General features: G+C 39.7%; 1 protein-coding gene across 1 annotated transcript in view; it reads right to left on the bottom strand.

Moving 5' to 3' along the window:
- Window positions 1-7,064: 7,064 nt before the first annotated feature.
- Window positions 7,065-22,209, bottom strand: part of bcl2l1 (BCL2 like 1) — a 40,058-nt gene continuing 24,913 nt past the window's right edge. Inside the window, 2 exon segments of the mRNA XM_042491541.1 lie at window positions 7,065-7,725; window positions 7,727-7,843. Of these exon segments, the coding sequence (XP_042347475.1) occupies window positions 7,609-7,725; window positions 7,727-7,843 (234 nt within the window). The 3' untranslated portion in view covers window positions 7,065-7,608.

Raw genomic sequence — 22,209 nt, 5'->3', positions numbered from 1 at the left:
TGTCCAGCTCTTTTCATTATCTGGAGTACACGCCTGCTCCTGCTCGCTTCAAATGCACAAAAGACTCATTAACTGAGAATCTGATCACTTTCATAGTAATTACTTTTCATCAGTGGTAGAAAGTAATTTAACCCTGAGGGACTGTTTGGCACATTTTATAGGATTTTCATTCTTAATTTTTTGATAATTTTGCCTGTGTTCATACATATGGCATACACTTTGACAAGATTGTATATTTTTGTTTAATCTTGGAATTTCCAGCTCAGCTCCTACAATAAGTTTAAAATACACTGTGGAAACAAAACTGTTGCATTCACACTGTTAAGTGCAATAAAGTCGCCATAGAAACCCATTCAAACTGACATTTTGGATCTCACAGCCATCAAAGCATAAAAACATGCATTGTATTATTTCTGGCTGTCATTCTGGGCTTTTGCCTTGGGATTTTTTTTTATTTTTTACTATTTTCCACCTGATGACTTCAATTTTACCATATTGGGCATATGGAGAAAATACATGCTATTTCCACTATGTGCACTGTTACAATCAATGTTGATGCTAATCATTGACATATATAATAATAATAATAGTCTATTTAGCATGCAGCATACTGAATTTTTGTTTCATCTAAAAAACATGATGGCATCATGACGAAAACCTGACATTTAAAGGGGCCAAAATCTGAAAATTAATGAATATTTGATATTTATGATTAGGACTGATAATGATTTTTTTTTTTTAACTCAAAGTAGAATCTATATTAATGTATACTACTTTTTTACAGCTTAATTTTGAAAAGCGCATTTTGTGTGCAGAGCAGTGTGGGTATTTGACACTGACAGGTAACAGAACTACAAAAAGAAGCAAAACAACTAAAAACTAACCAGAATGACATGTTGAACCTCAGGATGAACTTCTGAAAGAAATCTAACACGGAGCTCGAGAGATTGAGCAGAGAACAACTCCATGGGCAGGGATAAACACAGTGATGAACAAAGACAAAGACACAGGTACATATAGGGAACTAATCAATAGAACAAGACCCAGCTGGAGTGGGTGGACTCAGGCAAAAGGTGGGAAACACAGGGATTGGCTGACAGCAAAGGTTGTAGAAAACACTGAGGTGGAGAAAACAGACTAACACAGAATAGCTGTGCAGAGAAGACTATCACCTTATTTAGACTTGGCATCAATATGTGTCCTACAAGTTGCAATAACGTTTTAAAACATTTTAAATCTAATGTTAAAAGAACATTTTAAGGATGTTTATCGCTTCAAATAATGTCCCTGTAAGGGTAAATGCTGACTAGGACATAATGTTTTAACTGCAACATTCTGAGGATGTTTTTGGTTATGTTGAGAGGCGACAGATCATTTAATGTTCTTTTATAAAATGTTCCCACAGTGTTAAATGAGAACAAAGTAAGGAAAGTAACATTCAGAACATGTTATTGAGATTACGACTTTCTTTAAATAAAAATGGTATTTCATATGATATTTTTTATGTTTATAGAGAATGTTATCCTAAATTTAAGAAGCTCTGGAAACTAAAGCCGCTGAAAACATCACTAAAAACATTGCACTGGTTGCATTGCATGAATACCAGGACGTCTTTAGAACCAAAAATTGCCAGCTGGTGTAGCATGATCTAATCACTATCAGCTGTGTGACTCAGGTGTGTCCTGTGTAACAGGTCAGCGTGCTTGTGTGTCTGTGTAATTGTTGGTCTTAAAGAATGCAAACTGATCTTAAAAATTGAGCTCAAACTGCACAGTGGCACAGCGTTGCTGGGATGACTGTGGACTCTTTGTCTTGTTTAATGGCTGAATATAGATGCTAACTTAATTAAAGTATGCAACACATTCTTGCAACTTAACACTAAGCTAACTAAATGTATAACATTAGCACTGTTTAGAGTTACAAAGAATTCCTCTTCACATTAGTTTTAGGTTAACCTTCACATCATTGAGCAGTTATTTTGAGCCTAGAATTTACTTCCTTCAGGCTGATTTCTGATTCTGGAAACACTTTGAATATTTAACCTTGTGTTATTGAGCATCCCATCATGCATATTTGACGAGACCTTCTACTGCAATTATTATGAGTCATGCCTCCACTATCAATATACGCATGGGACATTTATCAACAACCACAACATTTGCACATAACATCACATGCTATCATAGAGTGCATTTAGTAATTGTACAACTATCATCATTGTAATATGACATGCGTTTACCATTATTGCTGTGCATCTCTCCCTCTCTCTTTCTCTTTCCTTTTTGTCATTATTGTAATTAAACTGTTATTTACGACATCTATTGCACGCCTGTCCGGCCTGGAAGAGGGATCCCTCATCATCCTCTGCCTCTCTTTCCTGAGGTTTCTTCCATTCTTTCTCCTGTTACAGGGGTTATTTTTCGGGAGTTTTTCCTTAGGTGAGGCAACCATGTTTTGTGATAATGGGCTTTATAAAAAAGATTTACTTGACACACAAACCCACTAAGCAAGTCTTTAGAAAAGACACAGCAAACTCAGTACATCTTCCAACATGGGCTTTATTAGGTTCAATGCAATTTAAGTTTTTACAGCGGCATTCTAAGACACACAAACAGACCACTGGACATGGTTGCAATCTTTAAATTTTGTGTACTCTTTATGGCCAAGAACAATGCACCTCAGTTTTTGAAAATATTCCCATACTATGTTTATATTTAGTGGCAGTCCAATAATCCTAGAAAAAAAAAGAAACAAAGAAAGAAAAAAACACAACGAATGACAATGCACATCAATGCAAAAGTGGAGTTTAAGGCCATTTGAAGGGGCACAATTATGCTTTATACACCAAATATAAATAAATGTTTAAAAGCCATCACTTCCGATTTTTCTTAAATATGTCGCTAAGCTAACGTACTATTCTAATCAGTTTAAATAACTAGCATATATATATATAGGGTCGTGCCAATGCTGTCACACTTCCTTCATTTGTGCCTCCCTTCAAGAACATTTTTGCCGCACGGAAATTCACACACACACACACACACAAACACACGCACACACAGGTTTTCCACCCTTAAGGGAACCATATGTTTTTCACTCAAATGTGGGGTCCGCACGCACACGCACACACACACACACACACCACACACACACACACACACACACACACACACACAGACACACATATGTATAGGGGGGAACTTGTTTCAGTGAGGGCAAGGACAGCAGAGAAAAGCCTGCGAGCAGCTTCTTGGTGGGGCATACACTAGAAAAATAGATTTATACTGTACTGGAATGTATGAGAGCAGACCTTGGCTAATAAGATGCTCAGATCACAAGCATTTAGAGGATGATACTCATCAATAGTCAATGCAGGGTTATTTTATTGGGTGTAATATTTATTCCAATGATAACAATCAGCATTAGAAAGAGAACTTTGTGTATGTAAAAGTTTGCAGATGATTCTGTGAACTATGAGGATGAAAAGGAGCATTGATGATGAGTCCTGCTTTGAAGACAGAGACAGAGCTCGCACTAACAATGTAGTGACGGATGTTTCAACATGTAAATCAAGATTTTTTTATTGTCCCCTCCTTAAATTTTCATGCTCTCTGGCTCCATGTGTTGGAATCGAGTGCTGAACTCTTCCGTGATGAGACGTCCCTGTCATGTTTTGTGCTTTATTGAGCTGCTATAACACACTAATAGAGTCAAGGACATATTGTTGTGAGCTGTATTTGGAATAAGATCAAGATTGGAGCACTGGATAGGATACTGGGAACAGTAAGGAGTCCCCCCCCCCCCACCCCCCAACCCCACCTTCTCTCCCTTCCCAGTAAATTAATGGAGCTGCCAGTCGTTGGTGCGTGAAACGCCCGGTGACAAACAACTTCTCCGACTGCAGCTTTAAATTAAAGATGGAAAGATTTTCCGAAACAAAGATGAGGTCTCCTTCTCCACGTCTCTGACGGACTACATGTGACTGACAGGTGTGTACCTTACCGCGGTTGGTGTGCGTGCTGAGGTGTGTTTGTGCGGAGCAGCAGGTGGGCCAGCTGTGACTGACACACGTGACTAGGCGCAGTGACAGCCGGGGGATCGCTGAGGAAGAGGTGGAGCTGGATGGAGAGGGGAGAGCAGGAGAGACGGATGGAGATTTGACAGATTTTAGGCGTCAGGGGAGGACGGAGGAGGGAGAAGTTTTGGGAGGGGGTTGGGGTACCGTGAAAGCAATGCATGGATAACTTGGAGTGAATGTGTGTGAGATGAGATGTGAAGGTTTGGGTGTTTCATGGTCCTACAGCCGCTGACAGTTGCTGATTCGCTCAAGATGGTACACAGACACATTTTGACACTTTTCTAATCAAATTTAAATCAAATAACATCTGATGCAGAACTGCGTTGTCTCCGAGAACAGCTGCCTCACCAGTTTGCTACATAAATCTTTAAAAGGCTATGATGTTCACTCTGGTGAAAACATGAAGCGCAACTCCGTCATTGATAAATGTAAGATTTGACTAATGGTGCAAAAAATAAGGAATGGTTATTGAATTAGCACACAGAGGAAAAGTAGTCTCCTGTTTGAGCACTGCAGCACATGATTAGGATTTTATTGCAAAATTAGCACGGAAATCACTCAAACACTTTATTTTAACCCTATTGAGAAATATAAACAATTATAGCTGCAACTAAAAGTTACTTTCATTATCGAAATAATCTTTTCTTAGTTTATCAAAAAATGTCAGAAAATTGCAGAGTCCCTAAAGTCCCAAAATTTAATTTTCTCCATCTTACACGCAAATTATTTTGTGAAAACAAATTATCTTGTATGCACACGATAATTGGTCTCACCAGAAAATGATTACTTGTGCTTGCAAGATTTTTTTAAACTTTTTTTAAAGTCACATTTCTGAACTTTAGAGGCTCCACAGAACATAGTGAAACACGTTCTGTCACAATTCTTCAAAGACAAAAGAGAAAAGCAGCAAATCCTCACATTTAAGAAGATAGATCCAGTGTATTTTGGTCATTTCTGCTTGATTATTATTAATCAGTTATCAAAATTGTTGCTGGGTAAAATTATCAATCACTTGGCTGATTGTTTGCAGCTCTACAAACAATAAATTGAAACACACTATTACGTAGTTGTAAATGATAAGGGCCTTTCAAGTGTTTATTGATGTTCTTTTCCAATTACTACTTGGCATCTATAACTGGACTATGAACAGATAATTAATGGATAGTTATAGCAAATTGGCCAGGATAAACATATCAGCTCATATTAGCTTTTTTGCAGCTATGCTTTTATACCAGTGCACATGTCGGCTAATAAATAACAACAAATTGCAGAACAGAAATGCCAAACTAGGTTTGAAACAGCTATCACTATTACATAGTCTGTCCACCAGAGAGCACTGACAAGCTGATTTTTACCCTGTAAAATGTCCCACTGAGTATGGATCCTGCTCATGTAAAAAAAAAAAAAAAATTACAAAAAGAAACATATGCAGTCTAGATGCTGTGTTTATGTTATAGCTATTTGCAAATGTAATTGACTGATTTTATAAAGTTCAAACAGCAAAATCAGTTTGGGCCGGCCTGTAATCGTTATATTTTTATCACACATGAAATATTTCTTATTATATTCATTAATTTAAGCCCTCAAGTACACAGAACTTAAGAATTTACTATTTTCTGTGGTCAGGAATGAAACTTCAAACTCAACATGTCTCCATTAAACCTGCCTGTAAATGATTTGTTCATTAACAGTTAATGTATGTTTAATATCACACTGTGAGGATTTGTTCATGTGTGTAACTGTGAATCATTCAGTATTATTAAGATTGTTATCTGTCAATCATTAACTGTTCATGCACCAGTTATGGATGCATCATTAGGACTAGCAATTGAGAAGCGGTTCCTGACTGTCCAATTCACTGGAAGCAGCTCCCCAGTTCCTCTTATTGCTGCTGGCATGTTTTTCTGACAGTTGCACAAAAAGTTGCAAAACACTGAAGTCAAACTCATGCGTCTACGCTGCCGTAAACTTGCAGCAAGGAGAAATCATGGTCCAAAATATGGCTTCATTTTACGAATAAAGATGACAATAGTTAACATCTTTCTATGCTTCCAAACCGAGCAGCATGTCCGTTACCGTGGGTAAACATCCTGTAATAATGACATCAGCGCCACGCAAGCAAGGTTTTTAGCAAGTTTTTCTTCTAAATTTTTGAACTACATGGAAATAAATGCTGCACAAATATTCTCTAATTTAAGACTAAGAGATAAAACCGTTGATGGTGAAACCCCTGTGTAGGCCCGCTCTTTTCCACACAGAAACTGATCAGGAATCAAAAGGGGAAATCGAAAAGGAATTGGACAGGAATGCAGGATTGATAATAGCATTGTTATCTTTAACATCTTGTCAATTCCCATTTACATGCAAAAGTTTTAACTGTTGATAGATACATAAATAAACACTATTATAGTGTTTTATGAGCCATTTATTAAATGTTTATAACCTGCTTATAAATGCTTAATAGGGGGGTTAAAATAAAGTGTTCCCAAAATAAAAACATTACACCCACATGTCTGTTGCTGTCTGAGTGTTGCTGTGATACTGTCGCTCTGTCTGTTGTGCACGCTGCTACAGTTTTTGCTGCATTCCTCAGCTACTGTGGAGTAAACATGGAGGGTGTGAGCCGCAGCGCCCCGCTCGCATGAACTGCACTCGCACCGATTCTGAGAACTTGCCACACACGGCGGCCTGGCACTCGGCAGGCTGACTAAACACAAACAGGATCCACTCAAGGCCAAGTATGACCACGGAGCACAGATCGGCGGGAGCACTGGGGTTTTAATGGTTTACAAAGCCCAAAAAATAACCAAAAACGCGCCATAAACACAAACAAGCGGAGGAGATCGTTTAAGACTCCCGTGTTTCATTAACTAAAATCAGGTTTCTCTTTTATACAAAACCAATGAGCATGAAGACAAAACAGTGAGTGGAGTCATGGCTGATGATGTTGTACTGGTATGTGCTGGATGGCTGGCAGGAAATGGGAGCTAGAAGCCGCTCAGGGGCAGGTGCTACATCCTCCCCTGCTTTCACTCTCCATATGGCACACACAAAGCTATGGTGGAGGCGTCTGAGGGAACCAGCAAAAAAACAAGCTTGGAGACGGAGATGTGTGGAGCGGTCCGAGCCCCAAAACACACTGACTCTTAATATCAGACAGGTTCACTGTGAAGTCAGTTTTAGCCTCTTTTGTGGACAAACACGGGAAACCAAAATTTGTTAAAACTAAAACATAAAGACAGAACCAGTGGAGGGAGGAATCGCAGGAACAATCGGTCCAGCAAGTAAAACACGTCTGTCTCTGTATAACCACACATTTTTTTCAAGGTGGAATAAGATGAACACATGAATACTCTTCCTCTTTTCTGTCTTTTTTCTCAAAAAGTTCAACAACGTGAGGATTCTTTGTCCACTTTGAGAGATGTGTGTGTGTGTGTGTGTGTGTGTGTGTGCGTGCGTGTGTGTGTGTGTGTGTGTGGTGGGGGGGTGAGTAAACATCATCAGCAGTTCTGATGAGACAAACAGGACCTTCATTTTTCACTTCTGTCGTTGTGGAGGTCGAGGATGGTGACAGGCGGAGAAGGGTTATGAGTGTTGGGAAGGGGTGTCGTGTGTCTCCCTTCACAGGCGTTTCTGGGCGATGAGTGAGCCCACCACCACTCCGGTCACTAGGGTCATTCCCGCCAGCAGCCACTTCTTGAAACTCTCCTGAGACCGCCTGCTCTCTGCCGCCGCGTCCTGCCCAAAGATTTCGGCAAAGCGTTCCTGAAATAAAGAAAAAAAAGAAAACTATAATTACCTCCATGCACTTGTGTGCCTCAATGTACCAGTCAAGTAATGGCCAGAAGAGTGTTTTTGAAGAATATTGTGATGTCACAGTGCAGCTGACCTTTGACATTTTAAATATAAAATGTCATCACTTCATCATTTTATCCTATTAGACCAAAAACCTCGGCCAAAAACATGGTTTGTGAGATCACAATGACCACAACCACCAAATTCTAATCAGTTCATTCTTGAGTCCAGGTGGACATTTGTGCCCAATTTGAGAAAATTCTCTGAAGGCCTTCTTGGATAGTGTGTTCACAAGAATGATACAGATGCAAGGTAACACTGACCTTTATTCTCCAAAATGTAATCATTTTATTGCTGAGTCCAAGGGAACGTTTGTGCCAAATTTGAAGAAATTCCCACATAGTGTTTGTGGAATAATGTCTTTACAAGAATGAGATGGATGCAGGGTCACAGTGACGCTGACCTTTGACTTATGACCACCAAAATCTAATCAGTTCATGTTCGTTCCAAGTGAACGTTTGTGCCAGGTTTGATAAATTTCCCTCAAGGTGTTCTTGAAATAATGCATTCACAGTGACCTAAAGCTTTAACCTATGACCACCAAAATATAATCAGTTCATCCTTAAGTCCAAGTGGATGTTTGTGCCAAATTTAAATCTATTTCATTAGTTGTTCTTGAGATATTGCGCTCACAAGAATGGGATGAACAGGTGTAAGCGTGTAAGGATGTACAGACAACACGAAAATACAACCCTTTTGGCCTCTGCTATTGCTGGTGCAGAGGTATAAAAATGGGAAGGAAAGGGTTAACACTAGGGTTTTTGCTGCTGGCTATGTGACATATATTCAAATCTGACAAAACCCACGTGTGCACACTTCCCGAAACTACCCATTCAAATAAAATGCCAGAGGCAGGTTTAGAGGATCAGGTAGATTCCCCTTTTTAAAGGTCTCTGGTCCCGAAACAAGCAGAGGGCTGCTGAGCCACCCACAGCTGCTATCTGTATGACTATCAGAGCCCACACAGATGCTCACATGTGGAAATTTCCATCCACTGCAGCAATCACACAGGTAAGGCAACATCGGGGCTGACAAAAAAAAAAAAAAACAACCAAAAGCCACCTGCATCAGTGCTGTGCACAGTCACAACATGATCTCATTGATTACATGGAAAAAAACACATCATTAAATTCAGAGTCAGGGCTAGATCACGACAACTCCTTCTTGTGAAAAATTTCCACTTCTTCTTCCTCCTCTCCCCATCACAGTTCTGCAGCAGATCCCTGTTGTTGCTGACATTCTTTCCCACCGTTGTCCTCTGATTGCCAAGCCTACATTGCCGCCCACTGAAATCATTTCCTGGAAATGAGCTGTATAGCACGCAGTTTTCAAATTTGGCCACAGGGAGGCGCCAGCCAGGCTCAGATGTCATTTACACACAGATCAGCTGAGTTGGACATCACACACACACACTCACTGAATCACTGCTGATGATGATGTCCACACGTCCGACCTGTCGGAGCTTCACCTCAGTTAACATTATGTGTGAGGCTCCTCCTTAAGAGCAAATCTGAACTAATGACTAACTCTGATGTCTGATTCTTAGTCAGAGGTGGATTCAACAGGCGGGACAGAGGCTCTGTTATGGGGGGGGGGGTTGTTACTGGAAACTGGCCTGAAAGAGGAGACCGGAAGAGGAGAGTGCCAGGACACAGCTTATCAGTGGGTGGGGGGGGGCTTGTTTCTGGTAACAGAGATTGATAAATTAGTAGAGGATTTGACCCTGAGCTAATCCTGAGCTGGGAAAGGAAAGTTAACCACAGGGATGGTGGCTGAATAAAAGCCTTCATCAAATCAGCTCCAATGACACACTTCTCCACAGCGATGGGTAAATACAGGGCCTCCATTTTAATCCAGTGGAGCTGGAAATATTAATGCGTGCCTATGCATAATACATATCTTTGTAAACACATCGCAGCAGGAGCAATAGAGCCGGAGCCGAACGGAGAAAAGAGTCAATAAGTCAAAACGTAGATTCTATATAACGTATTATTCATCATTTGCCACACTTGGATTGCCTTATTGGATGATAAAGTGGTGATGCTGTTTGACTCCACTACAACAGACCTATGGGCCAGTAATTTCAACACAACCAAAAATATTATTTGTTAACATGGAAATGATGTTGAGCCTCGGTTGTATAATTTGAGAATTGGTCATTATCAATACTCTTCTGTTTAAACTGTACAACTGTGCAATATGCAAAACTGACTTGAAGCCATCTACATTTTTTAAGTCAAATCAATTTTATTTAAAAAAGCCCCCCGCCCACTAAAACAGGGAAAAGAAAAAACGGTAGAAACCTCCAGAAGAGCAACTGAGGAAGGAATCCTCTATCAGGACGGACAGACATCCAATAGATGTCGTTTCTCAGTTTGCCTTCGTTCATTTTTATTGCAAAAACCAAAGCAAAACTTCTTTTGAGTCATTTCATTGTCATTTGTAGTTTGGTTTTAGGAGGGAACAAAAGACAATTTGTTAAAATTGGAAATTAAGTTTGATGTGAAAAAATCTGAGATTCTAAGGCCATATCACCCAGCCCCATTCCAAGAGGTACAGGGGGAGTGACAGCAACAAATCAGAGGTGGTTCAAGGAGAGAAAGGCCCTCAGAGGCTGGGTTTCAATTACAGATTTGTGCAAAACTTAAGGGATATTTTCGAAATAGAATGTCATGTGACTTTGTTGTACTTCTTATTTGGCGGTTGGCATCCATAAAGTCAAATTACTGCCATCTGGTGTTGCACATCATATGAGCTATAAAAGTGTAAAAAAGTGTTTCCATTACAGTTTCGCAAAATATGGCTTTTTCCTGTGAAATACCACCTTATCGGAGCATAAAAACTTTTTTGAAATTTACGTGTTTCCATTCGGTGTATTTTGTGTTCGCAATTTCAACTTGAGACGTAGAGGAGCGAGGAGGCACAGGGATATCATTCCTAAGTCATTCCAGGAGTTTTAAGTCATTCTGAGAGTCAACTTTCTTTCACCCCTATGCCTCTCTCCCTGCCTGTTGTGGTGACACCATCATGGAAGTGCAGACTAAAACCTGAACAATGGCTGTTCTCAGGAAACACAGCCACAATGAGACTATGCCGTGCACGTCATCACGTCTGCTGCAATATTATACAGAATCGGGCTTCGTCTGACGAAAGGCATATATTTCTAAGAATATGAGGGGTGTGGATGTGCTGGAGGAGGATAAGGGGGGAGATGGTGCAGTGATGACCTCACTTCTGTAGTGTGCGGTACGGCCTTAACCATAAACTGACTAGCAGCTCAATGCATGTGTCATCACACCAGTAACAGATAATATGGTGTTTACTGGTAACAGCAAAATCAGTTGTCAAATATACAGTCCTGCAGCTAGAGAAACTCTGAAATGTGTATTCATCCGCAGCTGAACCCCCCCCCCCCAAAATAAATCACACTTTACTGACATTTGCTCAGAGATACAGTGCCCAACTGTTGACTTGTTGTTTCTGCTTGCCTTTTAATTGAACTTTATTTATTCATTGACTATTTATTTATAAATTTTAGTCTGTTTTACAATTTTTGCTACTTTCTTTATTATTTTATTCTTTTTTTATTCATTATTTTACTTATCTGGTTATTGGTTGTACCCTGCCTCTGGTGTATTCTCACTTTTTGTAGCATTCCCTCAGTTACTGGTTTTCCTTTCATTTTTTTGATTCACATGCTTTGAATAAAGCTCTGTGTGTGCGTGTGTGTGTGTGCGTGTGTGTGTGTTGGGGGGGATTTCTGTTTCATTGTATGAAGCACTTTGTGTTACAGCTCATTTGTATGAAAAGTGCTATACAAATACAGTTGGACTGATTGTGGAAACTACCCACCCTTTTTTAAATGTGAAGCTACATTCTTTTGTGAGGAGAATTTAAAGAGTCTTTAGTAGCGACCTATGGGCGTGAGACTGAGCGTCACAGAAAGGGTTGGGTGTCAGATGGAGAGACAGTCAGTCTTTGCTGACTATAAAAATGTAAAACAATGGCAAACAGATGTTCTGAAATGACTTTACAAAGGGCGAGCCAAGCTGTGACACTGATCAATAAAATCCACAATGGTGGTATTCAGTGCACAAAGACTACTCAAAAAATGATGAAACTAGGCAAAAAAAAACGTACACTAGATAATAAAGTGCACTTGATAATTAGTTAATCTTTCATTCTGTCTTTCTTCCACAAATTTATGTTGTTTGACTTCCAGGTCGAAGCCCTTGTGCCAGTTCAGCTCCGGTTGAGGCTCAGACATGAAAAGTATCCTCATTATATAGGTGTGTCAGTCAACATTGACAAATTCAACTTAGTAGGATTTCAGCCGGACTAACATGCTTACATGTATTTTAAAAGTCCAGTTTTAGTCGGACTAACACAAGAATTTGACTTTTTCTAACACTGTGTAAACACACTGAATGTGGACGGTCTGTTTTGAGAAACAAATCTTTGCTTGCAGTCTGAATGTATCCACACTCTTTCATTTGACAATAAATCATAGACATAAATGCAATCAAAATTGAAGGAGAAAGCTCTGTTGAGAAGACTGCCTAAAGCAGTCACTGCTCTTTGCGTCTGAAGGCCAGTTTGTGGGCTCACAGTAGCTCTTTTCATTCATGGTTGAGCTCTAAATAAACACACTGCTACTGTAATAAAGAAACTCAGTGGGCAAACACTCTGGAGAGGCTGTTAAGCTAAACGTTGAGTCAGTGTTCCTCGTCAATGAGTAGGATCGGAGGAATCTGTAAATATGTAACTGAGTGCAACGCAAGAGCAGGTTTGGAAATGAAGGCCCTCTCGTACACGGTTCAGTCAAGGTGAAACTTCTACCTTCAGCCCCCAGCATTCCTCTGAGCCACTCTACCAAGGCCTTATTATTAACTGTCTGCGCATAAGAAAGCTGGCAAGGAGGAATAAATATTTGTGCTCAGCTTCACCTTGACTTCCGACAGGCCTTGATACAGCACAGGAACGTTTCCAAAAGAGATACACTGGCCTTCTAGCTCACCGAAAAGAACTTCTCATGTTATTTATGACACAAATAACTAGAGGTCTACCGATATTGGTTTTTCAGGTCCGATACCGACACCAAGTATTAGTAGTTAATGAGACCGATAGCTGACTCTGCATTTTTAATATGAATGGAATTTTTTCTGTCAGTGTTTAGAATTTGGAATATAAGAAACTCCAACACAAAACTTTGCTTAAATGCCCTTAGCAAATGTTTAAAACTGAAACTTTCACCATCAAATACAGCAAGGTCCCAGCAAGTCAAGTGAAAAAAAATAAAAATAAAAATAGCTCCTTGAAGTTTTACAAAGTAAAAGTTCCTCTCATGCTGACACTTTCTTTGCACTTTTTAATTAAGAAATTTTATCAGTGATCATTAAAATAAACAGCCGATACAGATAGTCTGCAACAAGCATAATACTGGCCCCAGTAATTGGCCAGGCTGATAATCTGTCCACCCCTACAAATATCAGAGTGTGTGTGTTTATGTGTAATATGCACTGGAGCAAAGTTGTTCTTCAGCATCATGATGACTGAGCCACATTAAAGTAAAGTAATTTGAATTAGCCACAAGGGATTGATAAATGGTACTGAAGTAAATGGTGATGTAATGTGATTACATGGTACTGTGCATCATGAAATATGAGTCAATGTTTACTGTTTCATTTTCAGTAAAGGTCCAGTCTGCCTATCCCTTCCTGTGAAATCCTCCGGAGCGACGCTGAAGGAATGTGGGTGTAGAGAGCAAGCGACAGCACCTTGTGATGGTGACTGACACCTGTAAACGGACATGTCTGGACATGTTATCACACAGAGGGCCGGAAATATGTTTGGAACAATCTGTTGTGATTATGATGAGGTGAAATGAAAAGCTCCCTCAAATGTGGAAAATTAAATGTTACATGTTTGTGTTTGCATACATAAATTTGTATCTCTGTCTTATTGGGTGTGATATAAGTCTGCAACCCGACCTGAGTCCTACGGAACCCGAGGCCCGACCTCGGGCTAGGGCCGGGTCAGGTTTTGTTTTTAAGTACATAATTAAGGTTTTTTTTGGCTGCTCTAAAGTCAATGCTCCTTGCTGAAGCTCTGACCGAGTCTTGTGACACACACACACCCTGCCCTCATCACTCCTGAGCTGTCAATCAGGCCGCACACAATAACACACAAAACACACACACCTCCCTCTGCTTGTGGCTTGTTGCAGTGTCAGCTTTGAAAGAACTGAGGCGCAAGGTTGCGAATGGGGAGCGAATTAAAGTTCCAAATGAGAGTGGAAAGGCCAGTCTGTGGGGGTACAATATGATTTTAAAATATGATAGCAAGAAAACAGGGACAAAATACAATAAGCCTGTTCCGCCTCTGCTGCTGTTTCAAGGGTTAAAGAGGCAGCCCTTTAACCTCCTCGCCTCGCCTGACTCTGCAAGTTATTGTGGAAGGTAGACTGGTGAAAATATTCCACATATAATAATAAAATATGCGATATAAGAAGATAAAATCTGAGGTTACAGACTGCATTCAGCTGAAACTTCTCCTGTGTGCCAGAGGAGGGTGAAATATGATGGCTAAAGCAAAAATGCCAACAATGCAATGTTGAGCCAGTGTTTAGTTTGTCTGCTCTGGGCTACTGTAGAAACAAGATGGCAGCTCTGTGGAAGAGGACTCGCTCTGTATGGAGATAATAAATGACTCATTCTAAAATAACAAAAACAACGATTCTTAGTTTCAGGTAAATTATACACTAAAGAAAACACATCTATTAATATTATACACAAATTCTGACAAAAGATGCTCCAAAAATCTTACATACTAGAAACTGATGTGTATTTTCTAAGTGGGGCTTATAAGGAGGCTAAAATATGCTTAACTGGTTAAAACAAACTGTTAGAATCTCCCAGATATCCCCTAATGGCTGACTGAAGCAGATTTTGGGATGGCACTGGGAGCTTTAATGGCAGCCAGGGTCATTTATGTAATTGGAAGAGCCCACACAGACCTGGGAGGGTACGTAATTGCTTAAAGGGGTAAAATAAGTCAAATGTAAAGAGTGTGTTAATCTGTAATGTAAATCTTTAAAAACAGATCACTCATATATATTCTTTTTTTTTTTAACCCGTTGAAACCTGGAACGACATAATTATCTTGTGCTGCTTTCAGACACCTTTCACATTAAAACAGGCAATGAGCAACTTGGCAAGAAATGTCCCACAAAATGCAAGAAATTCTTAGATTTAGAAAATTATTTTTTAAAAAGCTTTTAAAAATTAACAGAGGCTTAAATTTCTAATTATAATTATAAATTTAAAATTATTTTCCAGAAATATTAGTTGCTCAGAGATACAATATTATTAATTTTAAGCAGTTTTGTATTCCCTGTTTTTTTTGTGCTTTTTTTCTGATTTTCAAGTCCTTTTTTTGTACTAATTTCTTGCTGATTTGTGGATAATTTCCTCTTAAGTTGCTTCTTGCCTTCTCCCCATGTGTTTAAAAGAAGTGAAGCCAATTTGTTAAAGGTGAATACATTTCATCAAATGGATAATGTAGCTTTTTTTTGTGTGTGCCACATTACTCAAACATGGGGTGAGTAAAAAAGAAAAAAGTGCACTTGTTGGGAACTATTTTAAGCTGCTGATTAATACACATTTTGGTGAGTATTTCTGGCAGCGGGGCGGTGTACGTGACGCTGACTTAAAATAAACTACAGCATGTGTATTTATGGTAATGAAGTTAACTGCGAAGTGAATAAACAATCCTAAAAGATTGAGAGAGTTTCTGACCTTTCTGTTGTGCACTTGACATATTAAAATGGCCAATTTACTTAGAAGAGGAAACAAATCAAACACTGCAGCTCAACCTTTCCACTGGTGTGGTGGCTGTTACCAGGATACACTGTGGTCACACGTCATGCTATTATTTCAAACCTAAATGTAAATCATGTTGTCACTTCAGTGATAGCGCCTGACACTATTTCTGGAGCTCTGCTTCTCCACCTTTGCCCTCAGCATCATTAGTTCCACTTGTGTTTCACTTTTTCCACTATTGAGAATTGCACACATCAAGTAAAATATAATAAGAAAAAAATACACTGCTGTTGGCTATTCCATTACTTCTCTACCTATAAATTTAAGGTGGAAATATTAGTGTTTTTTTTTTTTTTTGCTTTAACTTATTACGACGCCATTGACTGCACACAAGGCACATTAACATGGAGCCTACTAATCTAATTAGAGCAGATTTAAAAGCCCAAACTGATCAAATATGATCCATATAAATACCTCAGTCTGCTTAAACAGACCTAAACTGATTCAAAATCCAATCGGTTGCAGAGTGGAAGTTTAAACCTTTTTATAAAGAAAATTTGTATCATGTAAATGATGAAGCTGATTCATCTCTGGCTGTATTCTTTCTAAGCATGACCTGTCCTCACGTAAGGGGGCGATATACGTTTCTCCACTTCCAGACAATGGCGACTTCCAAGCAGAAGTAGACTACAGCGGAGAGTTTGTTTTTATCTGTTGCTTAATTAAGAGCATCAAAACAACAGAAAATTCTGTGCTGAACAAAATATCCATTATAGCCGTTAGTTTAACTTCAGCTTCCAGTGGGAGGCAAACAAGACGCTCAAGCATTCCCGTAGCCATAGTAACTCAGTCATTCCTGCCCCGGGTGCACTGCTGTCAGACGTTATCCGTAATTTATTTTTCAGTATGAGAAAATGCACTTGTGGTGTTAGAGTTGGCAGCCCTGTTCATCATTTTTTGCATGTCACACAGCTGCTCTATTTACATGCGTCAATGCATGTAAACACCAGCTTGTATTAGGGAACAGCGCATGTAAACAGTAGACCTGAAGTCTTATATTGATTTTATTATGACTGAGAAAAAAGTGTACATGTAAACGCAGCTTGTGTGATGGCTATAGCATAATGACACTATTGGTGTTTACGTTGGTTCTCCTTTCACTCTGTCCCCCACCAGGTAAATCTCTGGGAAAATAAAGGCTTATTTACAGCACGAAGGAAGTGCGTCAACCAAAACAGGAAGGAGATACCACTTTTGTTTTCCCCAGAAACCAAAGCGTATCAGTGTAAGTACAGTTACGGTTCCCAGTAGCAAAAATGGTGGACGGTGGAACAACCTAAATACTTGGAAAACGGTTAGTTGTTCAGCTCTGAGGAAAAAGGTTTTCTGGTTGTCTTTGAAGGGGAGGAGAGAAGAAAAGTTTTCTGTTTCCACTCTAATTTCTTCACTTGGGAATCAGAAAATGTATTATCCTCATAGTTTCAATATTACACCAACAGTATGCCCGCCTGAGGGGCCCCCTGTTTTATTTCTTAACTAGCATTACCAGTCAGCTCACTGTGCACATGTCAAGGCAGTGCTGTTGGTTTGATATGCTCCCCTGGTCCCACCTGGCAGGTAAACCCAGTCTTTATCTGCTCTCTGCCTTTCCCTTTCACACGGTCACGCCTTTATTTCTTTATCTCTGTTCCTTTCCCACAGGAAATCAGGTGCTAGGCAGCGGCCTGCAGAGTGCTTTCAGGCCTCATCTCTGTTTTTTTTTTTTTTTCTCTTCTGTGTCTAACTTTCTCTTTCTTCGTTCGCCGGGGAGAAGAAAAAAGGATGAGGGGAGGATTAGCTCATGAAAGCAAAAGGTTGGATACGAGGGAGAGAGAGGGAGACGAATAGTGAAGGGGGCACAGAAAAGGAGATTCTGCAGTCAGTTGCCACGGCTACCGGGAAGCAGCTGATTAGCGTGTGTGATGTGTGCGAGTGTGTCTGGGCCTGTAGGTCCATCTCTGTGGCTGATAAATGGCCCGATGCTACATGTGGAGAAAGGAGCGTTTTAACGATCATTAGCTGCAGCTTCCTATTCATCAGCTCTGACTTGTCGGTTGCTCCTGTGTTGCACCATAACAAGCTGCAACACACAAATCCCCTGATGGTGAAAACCCCCTGACCACGACAGACACGCACATACACACTCACACATGTCGATTAACACATCACATCCTGTTTCTTTTACGCAAAATGGGACTGGAGATTATTGGAAATTCAATCATTTTCGGACACTTTGGAAAAGCACGTTGCCTTAATATCAGCAATCGCATGTGCAATCATGATGTCAGGCTGAATACAGACAGTAACAGGCTGTGTGACCACACAGAGAAATCTGTTCAATAAGTATCTAGAAAAATTACAATGACTAAAAGCTGACACAAACCCAGCTATTTTCAGATACTGACAGTATTTATAAATACTTACAATGGGTTCATTAATGGACAAAATTAGTCCACAACAGTTTTGTCCATTGACCCTTCCTGAGTCCCGCACTTTTTGACTCCTTGCTCCAATTGAGTGCCCGTGATCATGTGCTATTGTGAGTATTATTTGCCTTGTGTGTGACTTTTCTTTTCCTTTACAACTTTATATTATCATGTCATTGTGCTGCATTATTGTTTTGACCTGCCGAGAGACTGAGAACTAGTTTGAAGCTATAATCTGTTACAGTGCATCAAATGGTAACATTGATGTTTTAAACTGTACATGGTCCCTTTAAAAAAAAATTATTAAAAAATTGTTAGCATCACCCTGGTTCCCTTGTCAAAAAGCCAATGGGATGTTTCTATTGGATTTTCAATCACTGCCAAAAATAAGCTCTGTGGTAAACAAACGTTTATGATACTCACACGTTTTGTTCAGCAAGGTCATCTCAACAATTTAACACCACTTTTAGGAGTTTTGAAAGTAAAAAGCTAACGTTAGGCTATATTAACTGCTCTCCTGTCACATCTCCAACACTTCGAGGCTGTAAAGCGGTGTTTGGCGTGGCACGGCGTGATGGCGTTCTGTATTCTCAGTTAGCCACTTATTAGCAATCACCTTTTTAAACACATAAAAGCTTCAAAGTTTATGAGTGTAGTATTTACTTACATATTTTATGTCATAGAAAAAAGAGTGAAAGACTCTTAAGCTTGTGTTAACCACAGATCTTATTTCAGGCTTCTAACCAAAAAAAAACAACCCAAAAATATTGACTTTGAGACAAGGGAACCCGGGTGCTGAAATGCTTATCTTATTATTTGGCATCTGGCTAACATTTGCATTGCTGCAAACATTTGAATGAATGAAGATTTATGCAACTTTATATTGACTAACTCTGGAAATTCAAACTAATTACAGACTTTTGAGACCAAACGTAACTAAGTACTTGATTTAACATACATTTATTACTCGCAATGTCTGCAATTTAGAATATTATATAGAGCCTCTATTAACTTAAAACTTTGTACATTTGTCTTTGAATACATTTGTTACTCCATGGGAAATAAAACACAAAGAAAAACAACTTTCACTAGTGAGGTGACTTAATTTCCTGTTAGGTGCTGAAATCTCTCGTGCACATGCATTAATGGAGGTGTTACTGAGCGCGCACTAACAGAGACAGAGAGTCTGCATGTGCTTATCGAGGTCTGTGCATCTGCAGCTAGGTGGTGTTGACAGATTTATAGAGCTTTGGCGAACTCTGATAATCACCTGGCTATTGATCCAAAGGGGTAGGGGCACGCTGGACGAGGGTTTCTGACGTGTTTTTGTAAGATCTTTACTGTGTTAAGGATCAAGCGTTAGCTCAAAATTATGTTGATGTTATGGCACTGTTATGATGAAATAAAAACTTTTTTAAAAAGTTAGGCTTGAGGTCTGAGAACTTTTAACAACCATTTCTTACCATTTTCTTTGACATTTTAGAGACTAAAATATGATCTGTTTAATGAAAAAAGAATAACCATCTGTATTACAAAGAACAATTAGCATCAGCTGCAGTCCTGACATTTTTAGCTCTATGAAGATGTTTTGGTTTTTTTTTGTTTTTTAAATGTGAGAGTCCTTCTGTCTTTGTGTGCAACATCTGACCTAGACAGCTCGCTCTCAATAGACAAGGACCGCTTTCTAGCAACCCTCAGAGCACATGATGTTCAGGCCACACTGGCCACAAGCGGCGGCCGGAAACGAAAAGACACAGACATGATGTCTGTGACAAAACTGTGCTGATGCTGAAACAAAGCTGAGGGTCTCATTCACATGCAGAGATGAATCCAGAGGGCTCACTGTTGCTAATCGGAAACCTCTCTAGTGTGTTAGAAAGCTGACCAAGACTTTTTGCCTCACACATAAGGGCAGCTCTGAACACTGCTTTTGAATAGCTATGACTTGACTAAAACAATCTAGATGGACCAGCTTTGTTGCATCCAGAGAGAGGGGACAAATAAGCGCGAGATAAAATGGAAAGTTACTGGATCTGTAGGAGGTCATACTCTGCTGGGGGCTGGACTTCGTGAGAAAGAGAAAAGCAAATAAATAAATCAATAACGGCGGCATTTTTCTATGATGAGAGAAGGATGTGGAAAGGGTTTGGTGCTTTTAGCTTTAAAAAAACATTTGATGCCTGACTTGAGCTGATAAGCAGAAAGAAAAAAAACTTGGCAGGTTTTTGAAAGAATCTCAAGTCAAATATTTTTTGGATTTGAATTAGAGCCTGTTCTCAATACCCAACCCAAACCATGTGAGTGTTACTGTGATCTTATATACAGGCACAACTCCAAGTTACTGTGAGCATACTTTGAATTCCCTGTGCTTATGTCATGAAGGGCATATCTGTATATCTGTGTACGCAAGTGCATAATTGAGCAGAATGCGATGAGTCATTATGAAGGCAACATCCGCACAGTCAGTCAATGACCGGCCAGAGAGGAAAGTAAGCAAAGGGAGAGCTTTTGTTGTCCGTTTCTCTTCTACATAACTTTAAGGCAGATATTGTGACTGAGAACTTTTCATAGTGTACGGCAGACATAACATCAAATCTATTCCTATGCCTCTTAGAGGGCTGTCTGCACCTGAAGATAGTATTATAGAAATGCACTTTTTAAATGAATACTTCACCCTTCACATGAACATCTGTACAAAAGTTACTCACCCCATTATATGTTTAATTTGTGAGGCAGACTATAGTTTTCTCACATCCCTCCCAGTGAATGGAGAATCCAAAAACTGAGAAAATTCTTGATGAACTGAAGTCATAGGGGTCCAAGTTTAACAACGGCAAAAACTACATTAAAACATAGTTTACACACTCTGGCATAGCTTGTTCAGTATAATCCAAGTCTCATTTATCAAGTTGTGCTCAGTTCTTCCTTGAAAATTAAACTTATCGACCGTCTTCAAAGCCAGACTCCATTGACAAAAAACGTAACTATACCTTGCTGAACATCGGGGCTGCTTCTCTACCGCTGTCTCAATCAGTTAGTTAGTTTTTGTTATTTTGTGAATCTGGTGTTTTTAAAGGGTTAACTCTGATTCACCAAAGGCACACAGTGACACAAACAAACTACTGATTGAAGCAGTGGTAGACAAGCAGCTCCTGTGTTAAGAGAAGCAAAATTACGTCTTTTGTCAATGGAGTCTGGCTTTGAGGAGAGCATAGGTAAGTTTCACTTTTAAGTTCACAGTCGAAAAGGGCTGTCTGTTTGGGAGGTACCGAGCCTAAGACTTGATATACGAACCTTGGATTAACCACACGAGTTGTGTGCGAGTTTGTTAACATATGTTTTGAAATAGTTTTGCTGTCATGAAATGTGTACCTTTATTGCTTCAATTCAAGAATTTTCTCTGTTTTTGGATTCTTCTAGTTACATGGAGGAATGTGAGAAAGAAAAGTATTTTTCACAACTCAACATAACACATAGATTTATAAATCAACTTTGGGGGGGTGGAGTATTCCTTTAAAACCCCACGATGTGGGAAGAATCTAAACGCATTGGGTGATTTAGAAAAAGAGACAGCAGGATTACAGTTCAAGAGTACATGGAACCGGTGACCCAAAGCCTGATGGTCCCAGAGAGTCACAAGAAGAAGAAGCGGCCTCTTAATACACTTGAACTGTCATCTGTCCTTGCTGTGGCTGAGCAACACTTCCTGCAAGTTGCGACACTTGGGATGTGTGCATGCACACACAGCATGGCCTTGTGCACACACACAGAGACCTAAACGGCAGTGTCCCAGGGCCCAGAGTGCAGCAAGGAACATAACACACAATGTGTTTTTGTTTATTGAGTAAAGTCACCGCTGCCTCTGTGTGACTGATGAAATACTGGGGATAACACGGGGAGGTGACATGATGTTCTAGCTGCTGAAACAAGATGATGTCATATCGGAGGAGAACGTGTATCAAGTACAGTAAGTGGATGGGATGTGTGTGCT

Source organism: Plectropomus leopardus, chromosome 8, assembly GCF_008729295.1.
Source record: "Plectropomus leopardus isolate mb chromosome 8, YSFRI_Pleo_2.0, whole genome shotgun sequence".
NCBI classification, from domain to species: Eukaryota; Metazoa; Chordata; class Actinopteri; order Perciformes; family Serranidae; genus Plectropomus; species Plectropomus leopardus.
The sequence above is the reverse complement of the archived record's forward strand: the minus strand, read 5'-3'. Positions and strand labels throughout refer to the sequence as shown.